Source organism: Leptodactylus fuscus, chromosome 1 (genome assembly GCF_031893055.1).
Source record: "Leptodactylus fuscus isolate aLepFus1 chromosome 1, aLepFus1.hap2, whole genome shotgun sequence".
NCBI lineage: Eukaryota > Metazoa > Chordata > Amphibia > Anura > Leptodactylidae > Leptodactylus > Leptodactylus fuscus.
Window position 1 is genome coordinate 155,396,063 of NC_134265.1, and position 16,565 is coordinate 155,412,627.

The 16,565-nt window shown below is 47.2% G+C and overlaps 1 protein-coding gene across 1 annotated transcript in view; it reads left to right on the plus strand.

Annotated features, from left to right (window-relative positions):
* Positions 1–16,565, plus strand: part of DOCK8 (dedicator of cytokinesis 8) — a 152,873-nt gene that overhangs the window by 119,900 nt on the left and 16,408 nt on the right. Inside the window, exons 35-39 of the mRNA XM_075278396.1 lie at positions 12,841–12,975; positions 13,698–13,850; positions 14,046–14,204; positions 15,079–15,179; positions 16,182–16,374. Coding sequence (XP_075134497.1) covers positions 12,841–12,975; positions 13,698–13,850; positions 14,046–14,204; positions 15,079–15,179; positions 16,182–16,374 — 741 coding nt within the window. The remainder of the gene's footprint in view (positions 1–12,840; positions 12,976–13,697; positions 13,851–14,045; positions 14,205–15,078; positions 15,180–16,181; positions 16,375–16,565) is intronic.

The window sequence follows — 16,565 nt, forward strand, 5'->3', positions numbered from 1 at the left end:
AAATTCATGGTGGAGGGAGCCTCTAAACACCCCAGTTTGGGCAAATTCATGGTGGAGGGAGCCTCTAAACACCCCAGTTTGGGCAAATTCATGGTGGAGGGAGCCTCTAAAAACCCCAGTTTGGACCAATTCATGGTGGAGGGAGCCTCTAACCAGCCCAGTGTGGGCAAATTCATGGTGGAGGGAGCCTCTAAAAAACCCAGTTTGGACCAATTCATGGTGGAGGGAGCCTCTAACCAGCCCAGTTTGGGCAAATTCATGGTGGAGGGAGCCTCTAACCAGCCCAGTTTGGACCAATTAATGGTGGAGGGAGCCTCTAAAAACCCCAGTTTGGACCAATTCATGGTGGAGGGAGCCTCTAAACAGCCCAGTTTGGGCAAATTCATGGTGGAGGGAGCCTCTAAACAGCCCAGTTTGGGCAAATTCATGGTGGAGGGAGCCTCTAAAAACCCCAGTTTGGACCAATTCATGGTGGAGGGAGCCTCTAAAAACCCCAGTTTGGACCAATTCATGGTGGAGGGAGCCTCTAAAAACCCCAGTTTGGACCAATTCATGATGGAGGGAGCCTCTAAACAGCCCAGTTTGGGCAAATTCATGGTGGAGGGAGCCTCTAAAAACCCCCAGTTTGGACCAATTCATGGTGGAGGGAGCCTCTAAAAACCCCAGTTTGGACCAATTCATGGTGGAGGGAGCCTCTAAACAGCCCAGTTTGGGCAAATTCATGGTGGAGGGAGCCTCTAAACAGCCCAGTTTGGACCAATTCATGGTGGAGGGAGCCTCTAAAAACCCCAGTTTGGACCAATTCATGGTGGAGGGAGCCTCTAAAAACCCCAGTTTGGACCAATTCATGATGGAGGGAGCCTCTAAACAGCCCAGTTTGGGCAAATTCATGGTGGAGGGAGCCTCTAAAAACCCCCAGTTTGGACCAATTCATGGTGGAGGGAGCCTCTAAAAACCCCAGTTTGGACCAATTCATGGTGGAGGGAGCCTCTAAACAGCCCAGTTTGGGCAAATTCATGGTGGAGGGAGCCTCTAAACAGCCCAGTTTGGGCAAATTCATGGTGGAGGGAGCCTCTAAAAACCCCAGTTTGGACCAATTCATGGTGGAGGGAGCCTCTAAAAACCCCAGTTTGGACCAATTCATGGTGGAGGGAGCCTCTAAAAAACCCAGTTTGGACCAATTCATGATGGAGGGAGCCTCTAAACAGCCCAGTTTGGGCAAATTCATGGTGGAGGGAGCCTCTAAAACCCCCAGTTTGGACCAATTCATGGTGGAGAGAGCCTCTAAACAGCCCAGTTTGGGCAAATTCATGGTGGAGGGAGCCTCTAAAAACCCCAGTTTGGACCAATTCATGGTGGAGGGAGCCTCTAAAAACCCCAGTTTGGACCAATTCATGGTGGAGGGAGCCTCTAAAAACCCCAGTTTGGACCAATTCATGATGGAGGGAGCCTCTAAACAGCCCAGTTTGGGCAAATTCATGGTGGAGGGAGCCTCTAAAAACCCCCAGTTTGGACCAATTCATGGTGGAGGGAGCCTCTAAAAACCCCAGTTTGGACCAATTCATGGTGGAGGGAGCCTCTAAACAGCTCAGTTTGGGCAAATTCATGGTGGAGGGAGCCTCTAAACAGCCCAGTTTGGGCAAATTCATGGTGGAGGGAGCCTCTAAAAACCCCCAGTTTGGACCAATTCATGGTGGAGGGAGCCTCTAAACAGCCCAGTTTGGGCAAATTCATGGTGGAGGGAGCCTCTAAAACCCCCCAGTTTGGACCAATTCATGGTGGAGGGAGCCTCTAAAAACCCCAGTTTGGACCAATTCATGGTGGAGGGAGCCTCTAAACAGCCCAGTTTGGGCAAATTCATGGTGGAGGGAGCCTCTAAACAGCCCAGTTTGGGCAAATTCATGGTGGAGGGAGCCTCTAAAAACCCCAGTTTGGACCAATTCATGGTGGAGGGAGCCTCTAAAAACCCCAGTTTGGACCAATTCATGGTGGAGGGAGCCTCTAAAAAACCCAGTTTGGACCAATTCATGATGGAGGGAGCCTCTAAACAGCCCAGTTTGGGCAAATTCATGGTGGAGGGAGCCTCTAAAAACCCCCAGTTTGGACCAATTCATGGTGGAGGGAGCCTCTAAAAACCCCAGTTTGGACCAATTCATGGTGGAGGGAGCCTCTAAACAGCTCAGTTTGGGCAAATTCATGGTGGAGGGAGCCTCTAAACAGCCCAGTTTGGGCAAATTCATGGTGGAGGGAGCCTCTAAAAACCCCAGTTTGGACCAATTCATGGTGGAGGGAGCCTCTAAAAACCCCCAGTTTGGACCAATTCATGGTGGAGGGAGCCTCTAAAAACCCCAGTTTGGACCAATTCATGGTGGAGGGAGCCTCTAAACAGCTCAGTTTGGGCAAATTCATGGTGGAGGGAGCCTCTAAACAGCCCAGTTTGGGCAAATTCATGGTGGAGGGAGCCTCTAAAAACCCCCAGTTTGGACCAATTCATGGTGGAGGGAGCCTCTAAACAGCCCAGTTTGGGCAAATTCATGGTGGAGGGAGCCTCTAAACAGCCCAGTTTGGACCAATTCATGGTGGAGGGAGCCTCTAAAAACCCCAGTTTGGACCAATTCATGGTGGAGGGAGCCTCTAAAAACCCCAGTTTGGACCAATTCATGGTGGAGGGAGCCTCTAAAAAACCCAGTTTGGACCAATTCATGATGGAGGGAGCCTCTAAACAGCCCAGTTTGGGCAAATTCATGGTGGAGGGAGCCTCTAAAAAACCCCAGTTTGGACCAATTCATGGTGGAGAGAGCCTCTAAACATCTCAGTTTGGGCAAATTCATGGTGGAGGGAGCCTCTAAACAGCCCAGTTTGGGCAAATTCATGGTGGAGGGAGCCTCTAAAAACCCCAGTTTGGACCAATTCATGGTGGAGGGAGCCTCTAAAAACCCCAGTTTGGACCAATTCATGGTGGAGGGAGCCTCTAAACAGCCCAGTTTGGACCAATTCATGGTGGAGGGAGCCTCTAAAAACCCCAGTTTGGACCAATTCATGGTGGAGGGAGCCTCTAAACAGCCCAGTTTGGGCAAATTCATGGTGGAGGGAGCCTCTAAAAACCCCCAGTTTGGACCAATTCATGGTGGAGGGAGCCTCTAAAAACCCCAGTTTGGACCAATTCATGGTGGAGGGAGCCTCTAAACAGCCCAGTTTGGGCAAATTCATGGTGGAGGGAGCCTCTAAACAGCCCAGTTTGGGCAAATTCATGGTGGAGGGAGCCTCTAAAAACCCCAGTTTGGACCAATTCATGGTGGAGGGAGCCTCTAAAAACCCCAGTTTGGACCAATTCATGGTGGAGGGAGCCTCTAAAAACCCCAGTTTGGACCAATTCATGATGGAGGGAGCCTCTAAACAGCCCAGTTTGGGCAAATTCATGGTGGAGGGAGCCTCTAAACAGCTCAGTTTGGGCAAATTCATGGTGGAGGGAGCCTCTAAAAACCCCAGTTTGGACCAATTCATGGTGGAGGGAGCCTCTAAAAACCCCAGTTTGGACCAATTCATGGTGGAGGGAGCCTCTAAAAAACCCCAGTTTGGACCAATTCATGGCGGAGGGAGCCTCTAAAAACCCCAGTTTGGACCAATTCATGGTGGAGGGAGCCTCTAAACAGCTCAGTTTGGGCAAATTCATGGTGGAGGGAGCCTCTAAACATCCCAGTTTGGGCAAATTCATGGTGGAGGGAGCCTCTAAAAACCCCAGTTTGGACCAATTCATGGTGGAGGGAGCCTCTAAACAGCCCAGTTTGGGCAAATTCATGGTGGAGGGAGCCTCTAAAAACCCCCAGTTTGGACCAATTCATGGTGGAGGGAGCCTCTAAAAACCCCAGTTTGGACCAATTCATGGTGGAGGGAGCCTCTAAACAGCCCAGTTTGGGCAAATTCATGGTGGAGGGAGCCTCTAAACAGCCCAGTTTGGGCAAATTCATGGTGGAGGGAGCCTCTAAAAACCCCAGTTTGGACCAATTCATGGTGGAGGGAGCCTCTAAAAACCCCAGTTTGGACCAATTCATGGTGGAGGGAGCCTCTAAAAACCCCAGTTTGGACCAATTCATGATGGAGGGAGCCTCTAAACAGCCCAGTTTGGGCAAATTCATGGTGGAGGGAGCCTCTAAAAACCCCCAGTTTGGGCAAATTCATGGTGGAGGGAGCCTCTAAAAACCCCAGTTTGGACCAATTCATGGTGGAGGGAGCCTCTAAACAGCTCAGTTTGGGCAAATTCATGGTGGAGGGAGCCTCTAAAAACCCCAGTTTGGACCAATTCATGGTGGAGGGAGCCTCTAAAAACCCCAGTTTGGACCAATTCATGGTGGAGGGAGCCTCTAAAAAACCCAGTTTAGACCAATTCATGATGGAGGGAGCCTCTAAACAGCCCAGTTTGGGCAAATTCATGGTGGAGGGAGCCTCTAAAAACCCCCAGTTTGGACCAATTCATGGTGGAGGGAGCCTCTAAAAACCCCAGTTTGGACCAATTCATGGTGGAGGGAGCCTCTAAACAGCCCAGTTTGGGCAAATTCATGGTGGAGGGAGCCTCTAAACAGCCCAGTTTGGGCAAATTCATGGTGGAGGGAGCCTCTAAAAACCCCAGTTTGGACCAATTCATGGTGGAGGGAGCCTCTAAAAACCCCAGTTTGGACTAATTCATGGTGGAGGGAGCCTCTAAAAACCCCAGTTTGGACCAATTCATGATGGAGGGAGCCTCTAAACAGCCCAGTTTAGGCAAATTCATGGTGGAGGGAGCCTCTAAAAACCCCCAGTTTGGGCAAATTCATGGTGGAGGGAGCCTCTAAAAACCCCAGTTTGGACCAATTCATGGTGGAGGTAGCCTCTAAACAGCTCAGTTTGGGCAAATTCATGGTGGAGGGAGCCTCTAAACAGCCCAGTTTGGGCAAATTCATGGTGGAGGGAGCCTCTAAAAACCCCAGTTTGGACCAATTCATGGTGGAGGGAGCCTCTAAAAACCCCAGTTTGGACCAATTCATGGTGGAGGGAGCCTCTAAACAGCCCAGTTTGGACCAATTCATGGTGGAGGGAGCCTCTAAAAACCCCAGTTTGGACCAATTCATGGTGGAGGGAGCCTCTAAACAGCCCAGTTTGGGCAAATTCATGGTGGAGGGAGCCTCTAACCAGCCCAGTTTGGACCAATTCATGGTGGAGGGAGCCTCTAAAAACCCCAGTTTGGACCAATTCATGATGGAGGGAGCCTCTAAACAGCCCAGTTTGGACCAATTCATGGTGGAGAGAGCCTCTAAAAACCCCAGTTTGGACCAATTCATGGTGGAGGGAGCCTCTAAACAGGCCAGTTTGGGCAAATTCATGGTGGAGGGAGCCTCTAAACAGCCCAGTTTGGGTAAATTCATGGTGGAGGGAGCCTCTAACCAGCCCAGTTTGGACCAATTCATGGTGGAGGGAGCCTCTAAAAACCCCAGTTTGGACCAATTCATGGTGGAGGGAGCCTCTAAACAGCCCAGTTTGGACCAATTCATGGTGGAGGGAGCCTCTAAAAACCCCAGTTTGGACCAATTCATGGTGGAGGGAGCCGCTAAACAGCCCAGTTTGGACCAATTCATGGTGGAGGGAGCCTCTAACCAGCAGAGTTGGTGGAAATCAGGGTGGAGGGAGCCTCTAACCAGCAGAGTTGTGGGAAAGCAGGGTGGAGGGAGCCTCTAACCAGCAGAGTTGGTGGAAATCAGGGTGGAGGGAGCCTCTAACCAGCAGAGTTGGGGGAAATCAGGGTGGAGGGAGCCTAGTATTAGCAGAATTGTGCAACGCTTATGGTGGATGAGTATGAGGATGCGGAGGAATTGGAGAGGTTGAGTACAGACATGGAGTTTCATGTTGGGGTGCTTTACACAGGTGGGCACAAAAATGAAGGCTCTATCCAGTGGTGGTTCATTTTTATCAAAGTGAGCCGGTCGGCACTCTCAGCTGACAGACGGGTGCGCTTGTCAGTGATGATGCCACCGGCTGCACTGAACACCCTCTCAGATAGGACGCTGGCGGCAGGACAGGACAGCACCTCCAAGGCATATAGGGCAAGTTCAAGCCACAGGTCCAACTTCGACACCCAATACGTGTAGGGCGCAGAGGGGTCGGAGAGGACAGGGCTGTGGTCGGAAAGGTATTCCCGCAACATGCGCCTATACTTCTCACGCCTGGTGACACTAGGACCCTCCGTGGCGGCACTTTGGCGAGGGGGTGCCATCAAGGTGTCCCAGACCTTAGACAGTGTGCCCCTCGTTTGTGTGGACCGGTGAGAACTTGGTTGCCTACTGGAGGAACTGCCCTCCCTGCCGCCAACGTCACATGCTGGAAACATCTCCATCATATTCTGCACCAATTGCCTGTGGCAAGCATTGATGCGATTGGCCCTCCCCTCTACCGGAATAAAAGACGAGATGTTGTTTTTATACCGGGGGTCAAGGATAGCAAAGATCCAGTACTGGTTGTCCTCCATGATTTTGACAATACGCTTGTCGGTTGTAAAGCACCCCAACATGAACTCAGCCATGTCTGCCACAGTGTTAGTTGGCATGACTCCTCTGGCCCCACCGGAAAGTTCAATCTCCATTTCCTCCTCATCCTCCATGTCTACCCATCCGCGCTGCAACAATGGGACGATTCGAAGTTGCCCGGAAGCCTCCTGTATCACCATCACATAATCGGACAACTCTTCTTCCTCCTCCTCCTCCTCCTCCTCCTCCATTAAACGCAGTGAAGCGGACAGATGTGTGGACCTACTCTCCAGCTGTGACGGATCGGATGCTATCCCTAACTCCTCTGTGTGATCTGAGTTATCCCTGATGTCAATCAGGGGTTCTCTCAGAACACACAAGAGCGGGATTGTAAGGCTCACCATCGCATCCTCAGAGCTCACCCTCCTTGTGGACTCCTCAAAGACCCGTAGGATGTCACAAAGGTCTCTCATCCATGGCCACTCATGGATGTGAAACTGAGGCAGCTGACTTTGTGGCACCCTAGGGTTTTGTAGCTGGTATTCCATCAAAGGTCTCTGCTGCTCAACCACTCTATTCAACATCTGAAACGTTGAGTTCCAGCGTGTGGGGACGTCGCACAAAAGCCGGTGTTGTGGCACATGCAGGCGTTGCTGGAGAGATTTTAAGCTAGCAGCGGCTACTGTCGACTTGCGAAAGTGGGCGCACATGCGCCGCACTTTCACCAGTAGCTCTGGAACATTGGGGTAGCTCTTTAGGAAATGTTGCACCACTAGGTTGAAGGCGTGGGCCAGGCATGGAACATGTTGGAGTCCGGCAAGCTCCAGAGCTGCTACCAGGTTCCGGCCGTTATCACAAACGACCATGCCTGGGCCCAGGTGCAGCGGCTCAAACCATATTGCCGTCTCATCGAGGAGGGCATCCCTCACCTCGGAGGCAGTGTGCTGTCTGTCCCCCAAGCTGATCAGCTTCAGCACAGCCTGCTGACGTCTACCAACGCCAGTGCTGCAACGTTTCCAACTCGTAGCTGGGGTCAATCTAACAGCGGAGGAGGAGGCGGTGGCGGAGGAGGAGGCGGTGGCGGAGGAGGAGGCGGTAGAGGAGGAGGGGGGTGTTCTTCTCGTGTCCCTGCCAGGAATGTTAGGCGGGGAGACGAGGTACACCGGGCCAGTTTGGGAAGCAGTCCCAGCCTCAACTACATTCACCCAGTGTGCCGTCAGTGAAATGTAGCGTCCCTGTCCGCATGCACTTGTCCACGCGTCGGTGGTCAAGTGGACCTTTGTGCAAAGCGCGGAACTAAGGGCCCGCCTGATGTTGAGTGACACGTGCTGGTGCAAGGCGGGGACAGCACACCGGGAGAAGTAGTGACGGCTAGGGACGGCATAGCGAGGTGCCGCAGTTGCCATCAGGTCCAGGAAGGCGGGAGTTTCAACAAGCCGGAACGCCAACATCTCCTGGGCCAGCAGTTTAGCGATGTTGGCGTTCAAGGCTTGCGCGTGTGGGTGGTTAGCAGTGTATTTCTGCCGCCGCTCCAATGTCTGAGAGATGGTGGGTTGTTGTAAAGAAGCGCCTGATGGTGCCTTTGATGGTGCAGGAGAAGGAGATAAGACAGGAACAGGGGAGGATGAGGGAGAAGTCAACAAAGTGGCGGAGGCAGATGAAGTGGTGTCCTGGCTCGTCCTCTGGAGTGCATCGCCAGCACAGTCAGCAGTGGCAGTGGCAGAGGCAGTGGCAGTGGCGTGAGCGGCAGGCGGCCTTTGTCCTGCCGTTGCTGCCTGCCACTGATTCCAGTGCTTGGATTCCAAATGACGGCGCATTGAAGTGGTGGACAGGTTGCTCTTCTCAGAGCCCCTAATCAATTTCGAGAGGCAAATTGTGCAGACAACACTATATCTGTCCTCGGCGCATTCCTTGAAAAAACTCCACACCTTCGAGAAACGTGCCCTCGAGGTGGGAGTTTTTCGGGGCTGGGTACGAACTGGAACATCTTGGGAGATTCCGGGTGTGGCCTGGCTTCGCCTAAGCTGCTGACCTCTGCCTCTAGCTACCCTTTTTGGTGCTGCACCTGCCTCAACATCCACACTACTTTCCCCGCTTGACATCCCCCCTGTCCAGGTCGAGTCAGTGTCCTCATCATCCACCACTTCCTCTTCCAACTCCTGTCTCATCTCCTCCTCCCACACAATGCGCCGGTCAACTGGATGCCCTGACGGCAACTGCGTCACATCATCGTCGATGAGGGTGGGTTGCTGGTCATCCACCACCAAATCGAACGGAGATGGAGGAGACTCTAGTGTTTGAGCATCTGGACACAGATGCTCCTCTGTTAGGTTCGTGGAATCGTGACGTGGAGAGGCAGGTTGAGGGACAATGAAAGGAGCGGAGAACAGCTCTGGGGAGCAGGGACAGTTGGGGTTATTGCTCTGTGAAGCTTGGGAATTTTGGGAGGAAGGAGGACAAGACTGTTGGGTAATAGGAGGAGAGGAGGCAGAGTCTGACTGGCTGCTGGACAATGTGCTGTAAGCGTTCTCTGACAGCCATTGCAAGACCTGTTCCTGGTTCTCGGGCCTACTAAGGTTTGTACCCTGCAGTTTAGTTAATGTGGCAAGCAACCCTGGCACTGTGGAGTGGCGCAATGCTTGCTGCCCCACAGGAGTAGGCACGGGACGCCCTGTGGCTTCACTGCTACCTTGCTCCCCAGAACCATTCCCCCGACCTCGCCCACGGCCTCGTCCACGTCCCTTTCTGGGAGCCTTGCACATTTTGAATTCCCAGTTAGAAATTGGCACTATATACCAGTAGCAAAAATTGTGGGTGCACGTAACCCCAATATATGCTTTGAATTCCCAGTCAGACAATGGCACTATATACCAGTAGCAAGAAATGAGGGTATTTATAACCCCAATATATTCTTTGAATTACCAGTCAGAAACTGGCACTATATGGCAGTAGCAAGAAATGAGGGTATTTATAACCCCAATATATTCTTTGAATTCCCAGTCAGACAATGGCACTATATACCAGTAGCAAGAAATGAGGGTATTTGTAACCCCAATATATTCTTTGAATTCCCAGTCAGACAATGGCACTATATACCAGTAGCAAGAAATTAGGGTATTTGTAACCCCAATATATTCTTTGAATTCCCAGTCAGACAATGGCACTATATACCAGTAGCAAAAATTGTGGGTGCACGTAACCCCAATATATTCTTTGAATTACCAGTCAGAAACTGGCACTATATGGCAGTAGCAAGAAATGAGGGTATTTATAACCCCAATATATTCTTTGAATTCCCAGTCAGACAATGGCACTATATACCAGTAGCAAGAAATGAGGGTATTTGTAACCCCAATATATTCTTTGAATTACCAGTCAGAAACTGGCACTATATGGCAGTAGCAAGAAATGAGGGTATTTGTAACCCCAATATATTCTTTGAATTCCCAGTCAGACAATGGCACTATATACCAGTAGCAAGAAATGAGGGTATTTATAACCCCAATATATTCTTTGAATTCCCAGTCAGACAATGGCACTATATACCAGTAGCAAGAAATGAGGGTATTTATAACCCCAATATATTCTTTGAATTCCCAGTCAGACAATGGCACTATATACCAGTAGCAAGAAATGAGGGTATTTGTAACCCCAATATATTCTTTGAATTCCCAGTCAGACAATGGCACTATATACCAGTAGCAAGAAATGAGGGTATTTGTAACCCCAATATATTCTTTGAATTCCCAGTCAGACAATGGCACTATATACCAGTAGCAAGAAATGAGGGTATTTATAACCCCAATATATTCTTTGAATTACCAGTCAGAAACTGGCACTATATGGCAGTAGCAAGAAATGAGGGTATTTGTAACCCCAATATATTCTTTGAATTCCCAGTCAGACAATGGCACTATATACCAGTAGCAAGAAATGAGGGTATTTGTAACCCCAATATATTCTTTGAATTCCCAGTCAGACAATGGCACTATATACCAGTAGCAAAAATTGTGGGTGCACGTAACCCCAATATATTCTTTGAATTACCAGTCAGAAACTGGCACTATATGGCAGTAGCAAGAAATGAGGGTATTTGTAACCCCAATATATTCTTTGAATTCCCAGTCAGACAATGGCACTATATACCAGTAGCAAGAAATGAGGGTATTTATAACCCCAATATATTCTTTGAATTCCCAGTCAGACAATGGCACTATATACCAGTAGCAAGAAATGAGGGTATTTATAACCCCAATATATTCTTTGAATTCCCAGTCAGACAATGGCACTATATACCAGTAGCAAGAAATGAGGGTATTTATAACCCCAATATATTCTTTGAATTCCCAGTCAGACAATGGCACTATATACCAGTAGCAAGAAATGAGGGTATTTGTAACCCCAATATATTCTTTGAATTCCCAGTCAGACAATGGCACTATATACCAGTAGCAAAAATTGTGGGTGCACGTAACCCCAATATATTCTTTGAATTACCAGTCAGAAACTGGCACTATATGGCAGTAGCAAGAAATGAGGGTATTTGTAACCCCAATATATTCTTTGAATTCCCAGTCAGACAATGGCACTATATACCAGTAGCAAGAAATGAGGGTATTTATAACCCCAATATATTCTTTGAATTCCCAGTCAGACAATGGCACTATATACCAGTAGCAAGAAATGAGGGTATTTATAACCCCAATATATTCTTTGAATTCCCAGTCAGACAATGGCACTATATACCAGTAGCAAGAAATGAGGGTATTTGTAACCCCAATATATTCTTTGAATTCCCAGTCAGACAATGGCACTATATACCAGTAGCAAGAAATGAGGGTATTTGTAACCCCAATATATTCTTTGAATTCCCAGTCAGACAATGGCACTATATACCAGTAGCAAGAAATGAGGGTATTTGTAACCCCAATATATTCTTTGAATTCCCAGTCAGACAATGGCACTATATACCAGTAGCAAGAAATGAGGGTATTTATAACCCCAATATATTCTTTGAATTCCCAGTCAGACAATGGCACTATATACCAGTAGCAAAAATTGTGGTTGCACGTAACCCCAATATATTCTTTGAATTCCCAGTCAGACAATGGCACTATATGGCAGTAGCAAAAATAGTGGGTGTATATAGCCCCAATTCTATTGCTAGGGGACTTGCAGTGTATTTCTGGGGTGAAGGTGGGGGGGCACACCGTTGGAACGGGTATCGGGGGTATATATCGGGTATACGGGAATACACTGTTAGTGTATTCCATTCAGGATCCTGGGAAAGCTGGGTTGCGGCGATTGAGCCCGTCAGTGCCACGTTACACTGACAAGCTTCTCCCTGGAATTGAAGTTATATGTAAGCCCAATATATTCTTTGAATTCCCAGTGAGACAATGGCACTATATGGCAGTAGCAAAAATAGTGGGTGTATATAGCCCCAATTCTATTGCTAGGGGACTTGCAGGGTATTTCTGGGGTGAAGGTGGGGGGGCACACCGTTGGAACGGGTATCGGGGGTATATATCGGGTATACGGGAATACACTGACAGTGTATTCCATTCAGGATCCTGGGAAAGCTGGGTTGCGGCGATTGAGCCCGTCAGTGCCACGTTACACTGACAAGCTTCTCCCTGGAATTTAGCTCTTATAAGAGCTGTTGGTTGTCTTCTCCTTCCTATCCTAGCCTGTCCCTGCCTACCCAGAATCTAAGCCCTAGCTAACTGGACGGAAACCTCCGTCCCCGGTGAATTGCAAGCTCAGAATGACGCGAAGCTGGGCGTCGCTGTTCTTTTAAATTAGAGGTCACATGTTTTCGGCAGCCAATGGGTTTTGCCTACTTTTTTCAACGTCACCGGTGTCGTAGTTCCTGTCCCACCTACCCTGCGCTGTTATTGGAGCAAAAAAGGCGCCAGGGAAGGTGGGAGGGGAATCGAGTAATGGCGCACTTTACCACGCGGTGTTCGATTCAATTCGAACATGCCGAACAGCCTAATATCCGATCGAACATGAGTTCGATAGAACACTGTTCGCTCATCTCTAGTCTTTAACATAATGTGACACCTATTCCACTTTGGGTCAATCTTAGTGAAAAAGCACTGTAATCCTGACTATAGTGTTGCTAGTGGTCTCTCATTTAATAATGCTGTAGTATTTGGTCAGCTTGTCACAATAATATACGGTTCTGAAGTCAGAAATGGTATGTGATGTATAAACCCAATGGAGCATATTTCTTTCGCATAAGACAGTATCTATCCATATTGAAATAATAAGCTGTAATATGTATAGTGCAAAAACAATTTTTTTACAAGTCAGTAATATTTGGGCTTTCTGGTTTTTTTAGGTCAATCTATCAGTGGACTGCAAAGACAACCTTCTTGGAGGAATCCTTAAAGTACTTGTGCACTCTCTTAGCACTAATCAGAGCAACACCTATTTGTGTCACTGCTTCTCCTCTATCCGTCTGATCATTATCAAGGTAGCATATTTCTCTATTTAATAAATGTAGTATTAGAAGCTGGTGCAAGGACTTTTAAGGGCTAGTTCACACGTGAACTGCCCGTGCGGGTTTTGACACAGAGAGAGACGCGGCAAGCCGCGTCTCTCTCTTGTCAAAACCTGCCCGCCGCGACCATCGCGGTCGCGGCTTTCACCTCCGCTGTCGGCTCAAATGAATGAGCCAACATGGAGGGTGCTGCAGCCGGGCGGAAGCCGTGCAGCGCAGCCCGCGCGGCTTCCGCCTGAAGAAAGAGCATGTCGCTTCTTTTCTCCGCTAGCAGCAGCCCGCCGCTAGCGGAGAAAAGAAGCCCGGCGGTCTCCATAGACCACCATTATAAGGGGAGGTTTTGGACGCGAAATCCGCTGTCAAAAACCTCCCCTTATACTCACGTGTGAACTAGCCCTAAATGTACAATAATAATCTGCATGGAGTTACTACACTATACAAAAAATATTTTTAAAAATATCAATAACATGTTGAGATGAAAATAAAGCCAAAATTCTGAATAAAATTCTTGTGATGTATGGCCTGGATCACATCTGCATTGGGCATGCTGCTTGGGGACCCCAAATGGAATACCAAATGCATTATTATTATTATTATTATTATTATTAATAATAATAACAATAATAATTTATATTAATATGATTTATATTGACATATTGTATACATTTATTTTTTTTTTTCATTTTTTCCCATAGTTTGGAGACTTCCTGTTTGAAGAGGAAGTGGAGCAATGCTCTGATCTGTGCCAGAAGGTCTTACATCATTGTAGTAGTGCCCTGGAAAGCACAAGGAGCCAAGCGTGTGCAACCCTGTACCTGATAATGAGATACAGCTTCAGCAGTACAAGTGTATGTGACTCCATTCCTCTACCACACTACACAGTCTTACATAATAGGGTACTTCTCTGTTGCATAGATGGATATTGTTCGGTTTCATATATAGTATTTGCTTATTTTAAGTATAAATTTATTTTAGTAATACAATTACCTTAAAGAATTTTTTATTATGTCTTATCTTATAAAATATGGTTTTGATGAATTTAGAATTTTGCCAGAGTGAAAATGCAGGTAACAATGTCATTGGCTTCACTGGTGGGGAAATCCCAAGATTTTAATGAGGCATACCTGCGCAAGTCACTAAGGAGCCTACTGGCGTATGCAGAGGAAGATGAAGCTATGCAGTCCACTATGTTTCCAATGCAGGTAATATATACTCAAAGCTATAAACTTATATGTACTTATAGAGAACCTACACCACTACATGTTATTTACATACGTATATTGACCAGTTTGCATAGTTTGAGTTTTACATACAATTTACAACCATTAGTTTCCCTTAGTTTGATGAAACTACGCCTGCAATGTAGTTTCACACACAGTGAGTTTAATGTATGTGAACCTTTATATTACTTTAAAGAGGACCTTTCATCAGATTGGGCACAGGCAGTTCTATATACTTCTGGAAAGCCGACAGTGCGCTGAATTCAGAGCACTGTCGGCTTTCCTGATCTGTGCCCCAGGTGAAGAGCTATTGGTCCCGGTACCGTAGCTCTTTACAGTCAGAAGGGCGTTCCTGACAGTCAGTCAGGTACGTCCTTCTCCACAGCAGCGCCTATCGCTCTGTACTGTGTGAGCGGGGAGGAACGCCCCCTCCCTCTGCTCACAGTGCTCGTCCATAGATGAGTATTATCAGGAGGGGAGGGGGGCGTTCCTCCCCACTCACACTGTACAGCGCGATAGGCTCTGCTGTGAAGAATGGCGTACCTGACTGACTGTCAGGAACGCCCTTCTGACTGTAAAGATCTATGGTACCGGCACCAGGGCACCCGGGGCACAGATCGGGAAAGCCGACAGTGTGCTGAATTCCAGCAGTACATAGAACTGCCTGTGCCCAAATCAGTGAAAGGTCCTCTTTAAATGACTTTTATGCATGGACACGTCAGCATCTGGTTGGTTCTGGTCTGTGTGATTTAGGTAATATTGGTAGTATAAACCAGTCTTAAGTAAATGCTATTGTACATATTGATATAACAGAAGAGCGTATTTTCTATTCTAATATTTCTCTATCCATTTTAAGGTAAATGAACTTTTAAACAACCTGAACAGTATTCTATCTGATACAGTCAAAATGAGAGCTTTCCAGAAGGACCCAGAGATGTTAATGGATCTGATGTACAGGTACGTGTCAGCTCATCTTTATGGCCACTTATTTGCCATAAATTTCTTAATCAGAAGTCTTCAAACAACTGTCTTACTACTGTAGGTGGGACTTGATGTTCACAATCAAGGTAATATGGCTAAATGACACAATATGTCTTGCGGATTTTAAAATGTCAGTTTTTGTATTTATTTATTTTTTTAAAGCACAGATTGTGAAAAGGTCACCTCTCTGTGGTCAGTTGTCTTACAGTAGAACCATACAGAACAGTGATCTGACAGTATCTGATAGAATGAGACATTTAAAGGGGTTTTCAAGGCAGATTATATAGATGATTGATCCTTAGGGGCAGGGTCTGACACCCCGCTGATCAGCTGCTATACAGAGAACAGAGCCAGCAGCAGTGAATATGCTGAGTTACTATATCTCAGCTCTCCTTTTCTTATTTATGTATTTACTTCACTTGCTTATATAGCGCCAACATATTCTGCAGTGATTTACAGTCATCGACATAACTCACTGTCTCCAGTAGGGCTCACAATCGAAATCAGTATGTATGGATAGTGTAGGAGGAAACACAGATGGAACATACAAACTCCTTACAGATGTTGTCTATGGTTTGTTCAGTACTAACCACTGAGCCAGCTTAGCACAGCTGCTACATAGCGAACAGAGCTATTGACTGGCTACTGAGAACAGCTGAATGGCAGGGGGCCACTTACCATAGTGGCAATAGATTTCAGATTGACAATCTGTTCAGGGTATAATCTGATATACTACAACCCATTAGCACTACTAGCAGGAATTCAGGAGCTCAATAAATCTTCCCAAATCCTCACATCATCCCCCCACCTCATCAATGCATAACTGACGTTGCTTCTTCTATCAGGTTTCCTTATACACAGATTAAAGAGAATTTAATGAACAAAAAGTTATTTTTTTAATAAAAATGCTAGATGATGTTACGGTACATACATTAAAATGTGTTTTAATTGTGGTTATTTTGTTGTCATTTTGATTAGAATTGCCAAGGGCTATCAGACTTCTCCAGATCTGAGACTAACCTGGCTACAGAATATGGCAGAGAAACATGTAAAAGTCAAGTGTTATACAGAGGCAGCCATGTGCCTGGTACATGCAGCTGCCCTTGTTGCAGAATACTTGAGCTTGCTGGAAGACTGCAGCTACCTACCAGTTGGCAGTGTCAGCTTTCAAGTAAGTCATATAATATAGTATATGTTTATCTTTTTCTTACATTGCTTAGGGTTAGAATTTAATAGAATAGCAGCCGTTATGTGGCTCTAGTTAATATTAATATCATGAGTCCATATGTTACCTTATGTACATAAAATCTTACCTATATTTTTATATGTATGTATTGCTATTGTAAACTGATAATATTCCTA